General features: G+C 34.5%; 1 protein-coding gene across 1 annotated transcript in view; it reads right to left on the reverse strand.

Moving 5' to 3' along the window:
* Positions 1 to 262: 262 nt before the first annotated feature.
* otp (orthopedia homeobox) overlaps positions 263 to 8,539 on the reverse strand; it is a 50,322-nt gene continuing 42,045 nt past the window's right edge. Inside the window, exon 6 of the mRNA XM_018511086.1 lies at positions 263 to 1,773. Within this exon, the coding sequence (XP_018366588.1) occupies positions 1,427 to 1,773 (347 nt within the window). The 3' untranslated portion in view covers positions 263 to 1,426. The remainder of the gene's footprint in view (positions 1,774 to 8,539) is intronic.

Below are 8,539 nucleotides of genomic sequence, written 5' to 3' on the forward strand. Positions count from 1 at the left end.
TGCGGAGTATTAGTAGGTTGTATTAGTTTACGGCAATTATCTCCTTGAAAGACTCTTCATGTCACAAAATTCATTAATCTGCACAAATCACAATTCGTTTCTTCCTTTATCGACAGCTCGGTGTAATTACTAGGACAGAGTGTTCCATCGCTCGTAAAAACAGCTGCCATACTATGACGGATCATATTTTAATCATTGATATTCGGAAATATACTTGGACTTGTAATAATTGCAGCGAATGTATAGTAACCGAAATGCTTGGATTTTATAATGAAATCGGTCCTACAAAAAACATCGGTCATTACTATTATTAAATATTTAGAGCTGTCATGATTAGGATAAATTTTTGACGATACTGAGCAAAATCCATTTTCGCTTTACCAAATAATTCTTTATCGACCGCTGCGTAATGTTGAAAATCTATTTAGAAATAAAATTTTTTAGCTTTTCGCGAATTGTTTGAATAGAAAATCTCATTAATATCAATGATTTGCGCAGCTAAAAAGTGGTTTATGCCAATTCAATTTTCTCCGCAAAATATCATATAACGCTTACGCCTGTTGCTATTTAAGACGTATTTGACTAGACACTACATGTTGGAAATATTTACCCGTTAGTTCCCTATTAGGAAATCTTGAACGTGCAATTTTAATTGCTACAACTCCGTCATATACATCAATTCTTCTTTACAGTTACGGCGTCAAGTCGATGGTTGGCCCGGTATTAGCATCAGTAGGACACATTTGCAGAAACTGTAATCTACGTTATGTGTCACAATGGTCCTGGGAAGGCTATGATAATGAGAATCTATATTGCGCAAATTGTCCCTGTCGATAATGCCAGCAATTTCGATCCTCTACCCTGATTTTACCCTCAGCGCTAATTTATAGAAGAGTACTCCTTTCGTGGATTCTCCATACAACTGATATTTGTTTCTTTTGGAGATAAAGCAACTGATATTTTTTTTTTTTTTTTTAAGATAAAGTTCACGTTCAAAAATGATAGAAATACTGCGCGCTGCGTTGAATTTGTGTAATCGCCGAATCATTACCGCTCCGTTAAATTTCAGTCAAAACATCCGAAATTATCTAACCATTCTAATTCCGTCATTACTAATTGCTATTGCCTTATTGGCTTTAAATTCAAAGGGATGAACGATTTTGGACCTCCATCGAATTTAGATCGTTCTAATATTGTCGATCTTGACCTCGCCACATTTTTTTAATCTTTAAATTTACGATAGCCAACTAGATAAATCTCTTCGATCGCGCTTGCTCTGCGCTCTTGCTCTTCTGCAGAATCAAACGCAGTCGATCTTGCGATTGCCGTCGACAGAACAGAGAGGAGTACTCGTTCCATGGATTATGGTAAGCTTCTACCGGCCGGCAGTTTTTCCTCCGTGGATACCGAACGTCGAAGAGACGGTTCAGACGACGCCTTGATAAACAGGACTGTACTCCATGTCGTGGGTATACTGAGGTGGTCCTGGCGGCGGCGGCTGTGGACTGTACTGTTGCGAGGCGTCCGAGGCGCGACGCCTGAGCGCCGCGATGCTGTGGGCGCCTCTCCAATCCGATCCTTCGTTCGTGCTCACGTCGGCCACGCAGGAAACGCCGCCACCTCCGGTACCGCCGCTGCCGCTGCCACCGGTACCGGAAGTCGTGCCCGGAGAGCCCTGACCGCAGTTCAAACCTGAGCCCATCCCGGCTTGACCGCCACCCACCGAGGAACCCACTGGTGGCGAACCTCGGGACGCTGATACGTGAACACCACCTGATGAGAAGAGAATCGGATTAGTGTTTTCTTTGTAACTCTCAAGTGTTCAAAAACTATGTTGAGAAAAAAGTATTTGGTACTTGTAACTGTAATTGCATGGTAAAAAATTATGATTAGAACTCTATTTTTACAGTTATAATGTTAATAACAATAATTATATTTATAAAGAAATAATAAATAGAAAATGGACCAACAAATGAATAATACAGATGAGAGCAATAATGTAACCTATACAGGATTACAAAAAAGTTTAACCACAAAATTTTGTGTTTATTAAATACAGGTAGTAAGCTGACGTTATTTGTCGTCATTTTGATATCAAAATAACGATAAACAACTTTAGCTACTTGAGTAGTAACATATATTTAGAAAAAAAAACAAATTGCCGATTATACATCTTATTAAGTATCAAAAATATTCTGCACCAAAACATTTTCATCGATTGTGGTGAACTGAAGACCGCTCTATTAGTTGCTTAGGAGAATTTATCCATGGAAGGATGCACAGTCATTATGGATGCATTTCCAAAGCGTCTTAAAGTTTGTATCAAAGCTAAATGTGGCCGTTTTGAGTATTAATTTTTATTTAGTATTTAATAATATATAATTAGTATTATTGAGTTTTTGTTTAAATATGTTATATTAATGATTTGATAAGCACCAAATTTTGTGACAAAACTTTTTTGTATTTGATATTCACTCTCTGTATTCAATGAAGAAATTCCAATATCAAAAGTAAATCTTGCAAATTGAGAAAATGTTTGGTTATTAATTGAGAAAATAAATGAATAAAATTGTCAATCAAAATTCTGGTTACCTCAACTAGAATTGTAATAAATTTAACCAGAAAATTCTGATTCGTCCATTTCCAACCAGAATTACAATTAATTCATTCAGATTTCTTTCGCAGTGTAGTGTTTAATATTTATATGTAAAATTTAAAATACCATTTATTATATATATACAGGGTGTGCCGATATTTTTTGCCAATCACTTTTGTGTAGAGCGGACTAAACTGAGTCGAAAAGTCCTGTACCATTTTGTAATTTTTGCAATAGTTAACAAGATATTAATTACTAAAAATTGCAAAATATTGGTCTTGAATAATTTTTTGCAATTTTTAGTAATTAATATCTTGTTAACTATTGCGAAAATTGCAAAATGGTGGAGAACTTTTCGACTCAGTTTAATCCGCTCTATCTACATAAATGTGATTGACAAAAAAGGTCGGAACACCCTGTATGTGTGTATATATATATATATATATATATATACATGTATATAGTTTTATTTAAAAATAAATAATTGGCTTCAAAAATAACTATAAACTCACACAGAGAAATAAAGCTTTCTAAGAAAAATTATTATTCAGTTCGCTGTTTTCCTTTAAGTAAGGATTATCTTTAACAAAGTTTCTTTTTTTCTTAATAGCTTTAAAATATACTTATTACGAGTTTTAAAAGAAACTGAGAGAGAGAGAGAAAAGAAAGAGAAATATTATTATATATATGTACTCGAAGCAAGAATTTCTTTCCTTCTGAAAAATATTATAAAATTTTATCAAAGAAGCAACTTTATATAATAAGAAAATCCAAATTTGCAAAAAGCAAGGTATTTCGTATTCATGAAAATTAGTATTTTTTAACATTATAATAAACTAGTTTTATATATTTGTTATCTGATTTTGGCTCTAACATTGACCTGTCTTCATTGTTTTAAATCCAAATTTGTTTTAATTTAAGAGGATCCTAAAGACGATTAGTCATATTAAAAATAGCACGCACACGATTTACGTGTCTCTCATTGGCAACATCATTACATCAATATCTCACTCACGCACGTCACACATACATAAATTTTCATCTAACAATTACGTTTTAATTGACGTCTAAATTCAATTTTAAGAACTTCATATTGTTTCTTCATGCAAACTACTAGTCTGTGGACTATCATTTCGTAACAGAACACATAGCTTTTATATGAAGTAAATGTTGTCACACGTGTACAGCTCTGGAGCGCCATGTTGGATTAAGAAATGGTAAAGAAGATCTCAATTTCGAAATTTGTTTTCGTTCTCAGCATAGACTCCACCTCACAGAGATGTATTAATTATGTGTATATTTTAATCCTAGAAAAGAATTTTCAAATCAATAAGAGGGGAAAAAAGTAATTGTTATACAAAAATTACATGATTTAGTCGGTAATACAGACGATTTTAGAATCCTTTTAATTGTCCCTTTAATTGAAGTATTAAACTTAATAAGATTTTTAGAAATATCTTAAATTTTGATGCTTGTGTTTGTGATGAATTTATACAATAGAGTATCAATAAAGGGCAATGAGCCAAACGCGCTGTAAGTGTAATTCTGATTCATCCATTACAATATCATTTATTTTAAAAAATCCTAAATATATTGGTTCTCACAGAATCGTCCCTAGTGAATACTTTTTTGAAAACCGAAGCATTTGAGACTCTAAATATAAAATTGTAATAGATAAATCGAAATTTGTTACACTAACACTGCGTTTGGCTCATTGTCCTTCATTGATACTTATTTGAACTTTTTAAGTCTTTGGAGATTTTACGTAATTTTATGATATAGATTTACGGATATAAATTTGGGAAGTATTTGAAACAAATAATTAGTATTTGAGAATATATGTTCAGAATGTATTTTTCTGTGTCTATAATTACGTTAAATTATGATAATTGTATTCATTTTTTCTCAGTGTATCCTTTGTGACTTAGTAAATATACGTTTCCTGACAGTTTATAATGATTGCTAAGCGAAAAATATAATTTGTTTATAAATAGTAAATAACAAAGAACAAATATTTATTATAATACAGTCAATCACGAATCCACTACCGCGGACAAGGCAGTACATCCCCGAAAGATTCAGGTAGATAAGAGGTAATTTACAGATGCGGTACCACAGGTGCAGGAGAGAGCGAACGTTTCGTTTCTCCGCTGCAGAAGATATTAATACGGTAGACTGACAAAGAGCGCGTGGGGTGTGCTACCGGCCGTCGTAAAGTCGTTTCCGTCTTCTCGCGCGCTACGCTGGCGGGCTCAAAAGACAACGGTGGGAAAAAAGGGCTTTTTTTTATGACGGTACTGTGCCGGGCACAAATTTGCAGAGGACTATGGCAGCGGCCGCTTTTGAAAAGCCATTCGAAAGAATGGACGTCTAATGGCGACGATGTACGTGATTTTATGACTATTGTCGGCTGAAGCGCGCAGTGGATTCGTGCTGCCGAAGAGCGCCGGTGTCCACCGCGATTCACCGTGCACAATCAATGAAGTTTGATTCTATGGATACACCAAACGAACGACCGAGCTCTCTGAAGGCAAATGAAACTAAACGTGCGATACATACGCAATTTGGCACGTGTATTTCTATTTTTCAGAGTAAATACAGAGATCATCGGCGTGCGTATCTCACTAAAATTTGAACTGTTGCACGAGTTACCAGCCGATTTTTATTTTTCGGTAAAGTATTGCGACTCGTGCACACCACTCACGGTAGCGCGAGTTGAAAATCGAACGTTTTGAAACCTGATAATTTACGTATTACCGAGATTTGTTTGCGTCAGTCTGGCATGGTTCGCCACGAGAGAGTGAGAGAGAGAGAGAGACGTCAAATGGAACTTCTCCGATTAACTAGGAACCACACCACGCCGCGTTGTTAGCTTACATTGCGGTGCTAATCATCCATTGGTAACCGAAAAATAACGCTCTAGTCTAAAAGCTATTTGCTCTAAGTATTATCCGCGGATAAAAGCATATAGCTGCGAGCCGAGACTGCGGATTCACCTTAAAGCCGCGTTCGTACGCACACCAATGTGTTCGTGGGACGCCGATTTTTTTTCTCTTCTCGAGTGATAACGCTTAGTAATTGACACCATGCAAACGTTACGCGTGTATGCACACGCATATATCGATGTATGACTACACCTTGCGAAATCATGTTACGCCAGATTTTTATCGTAAGGACTTTAGAAAAGTGAGATGTTAAATTTTGTAATCTTTGTATCAAATATATTAACCAATAATATTGTGTTACAAGGTTTCTTTTTCCTCAACATCTGAATATTTTTTTACAGTGTAATAGTGTAGATTTCCTTTCATTGTTTATGTTTGTATACAATTTTAAGTAACATATTCAAATAATAAAATTTATTTGCAATATTTAATGTCAAAAAATTAGAATGAATTACGAGTTTTCTTTTTCTTGAATGATGACTCTTAGATATTTTTAACTGTGCTAAAAAAATAGGTTACACGAGTGATAGTATATTAGACATTACGAATTTGCGATATTACATAAGAAATTCAAAGTGGAGTTTTTAAAAATTGAAGAGTGATGAAATTTTCGATAATATTCTTTTTCAGTGTATAAATCCTTACAAGAAACACGAGGGGGTAACCACTTAATGTAATCGTGGGACAGAGTCCTCGAAATCATTATAAAATTCATATTAAATTTCTATGTATAATCCAATAATTACGTATGCCACGATAAATCATTGTATAATATTAAATAAATTCGTATATTTTATCAAACGACTTCATATGTAGCGAAAAAAATTATTTGTAATCAGACGAAATCATATGATGTCATGTAATCTGTGGGACAATATTTCAGCTAGTGGTTACCCCCTCGAAGAAACACCTACAATTCTTTCAGAAACAAAGTGTTATTTAAGATTTGTTATTCAATGTAATTAATACATCCGATATTTTAAAAAAGGAATTTCAGTTCAATAACATAATTACTGCTGCAAAATTGGCACATTTCGTATCAATTTTAATATCTTGCCTTTTACCTATCGTATGAATGACCTCCTATTTGTTGAAAGATTTTGATAAGCTCGTGAACAGAATTCGTAATCTCATTAATTAGATTCCATTTTCAGGGTTGATGACCTGTATTATTACATAGCAAATACCAATACCTATTTAAGCCAATATGCATTTCGTGAAAACGACGTTCACTTACGGTGTCTTTCTTTAAATATGGTTTTTTGCTGAAGAGTAAAAAAGTGAAAAGAAAAAAAAAATATATTCCGTGGAACATAGCAATGAGATTCCTTTTTTTTATTATCGGTTTCCTTATTACCCGGATCGCGCAAATTCATTATTCCGTACAATTTAAGCGCTGAAGTCCGATTTATCTAAAAAAGATTGCGAGATTATTATTTAAAGCTTTGATTTGCGCTTTAATCCTACGTAGACACTCCGAGTTTAAACAATAAATAACGCTTTAACGAACAGAAGATCTGATTCTTTGTTTAATAGTATTACATCACAAAATGATAACAATAACTAATACCGTCTCAGAATGTTTAAATCTTAGTGTTAAAATTCACATTCCAGGGAGATTATTGAAGAGTATATCACGTTACTTCACAAAGGGCACATGCGTTTTGAATAAAATCTTGTTTTCACACTATAATATGAAATCTTGTGTGGAAGTTACAGTCGAGATGCGCTGAATAGCAATTTCCGTGAAAGAAGAAATTTCACACGCGATTTATCCCCTTGAGTATAATATCTTTGAGGATACAAGGTCCCCGGGTGAGGTGAAGCGTAACTCAACCAAGACAGGTTGCATCGAGATGTTATGGTAAACATACAGCGAAAGATCTCGCACCTAGGTGTGAGATCGGGTTTGAAGTTTGCCTGCGTAAACAGACGGGAGGACGGGGTTTATGTTTCTGTCTCAAATTCCTTACGTGCAGGCGCATAACCCCTTCGAACCTTAATGCACCGTAACGTTTAACGACTTCGTCAAAGAGACTTCCATGACGCTGTTTGCACATCGTCTTTTAGAGGACCACGGTACCAAAAGTTTGGCAAGGCGATTATCGGCACACGTATAAGCGGTCGGGTTGACGGGAACGTTAAGATTCTCCTGGGTGTGCCTATTCGCATTCGCACATGTGTCGCCAACTCAGCACCGATCCACGCTACTTGAATAAGCAACGATGAAAAACGTCGGAACATGCAAAACGTTACGTTCGATCTGTGATCATAAAATGCTTTTCACGTCTAGACAATCTCTCTGTACACGTATTCTGAAATTTACTTTTGAGAAGACCGTAAATGGCGAAAGACACAATAGAGATACAATAATCAAATTAATATTAAAGAACGTCTCTTAAACAAAACATATTACACCTCCGCAAGAAAAGTGACACAAGTAAAAAATACAAAATTATTCTGGAAAGAGGAAAGAAAAAATATTAAAACTAAGTTTTACGATATTAGTACTTTAAAACTGGCAGTTGAACTCATAAGTTATACTCTGCAATTTAAATTATTTTTAATTATTATATTTTTATAGGTCGTTACTATTTCTATTCAATATGTCGTTAATTTAATTAAAATATGACGTTAAATAATTCAGCTCAAGAAAATATATTAAATTTTACTCCCTTTAGTTTATTATTTATTAAGCATATACATTTATATGGATGTTATTAATTATAAAACTGAGCAATTCAGTTATAGAAATGGATTGATTTACATTCCCTAGTGGGAATTTATACAGAAAAACGGTATTGAATCCTGGCGAGGTACCGAATCCGTACCGAAAAATGAGTTTCATATTTTAGTACTGGACCAGTACCATATAAAACTAATGATACTATACTAGCCCAATTTATGAATCAGTATTGAATAGTAATACTGATCCAGTACACTGCCAGTAGATTTTCGATATCGTGTATGTACTGAAGTTGCCAAAACCAGTGTGTCG

This window comes from Trachymyrmex cornetzi, unplaced genomic scaffold, assembly GCF_001594075.2.
Source record: "Trachymyrmex cornetzi isolate Tcor2-1 unplaced genomic scaffold, Tcor1.1 scaffold359, whole genome shotgun sequence".
Lineage (NCBI taxonomy): Eukaryota > Metazoa > Arthropoda > Insecta > Hymenoptera > Formicidae > Trachymyrmex > Trachymyrmex cornetzi.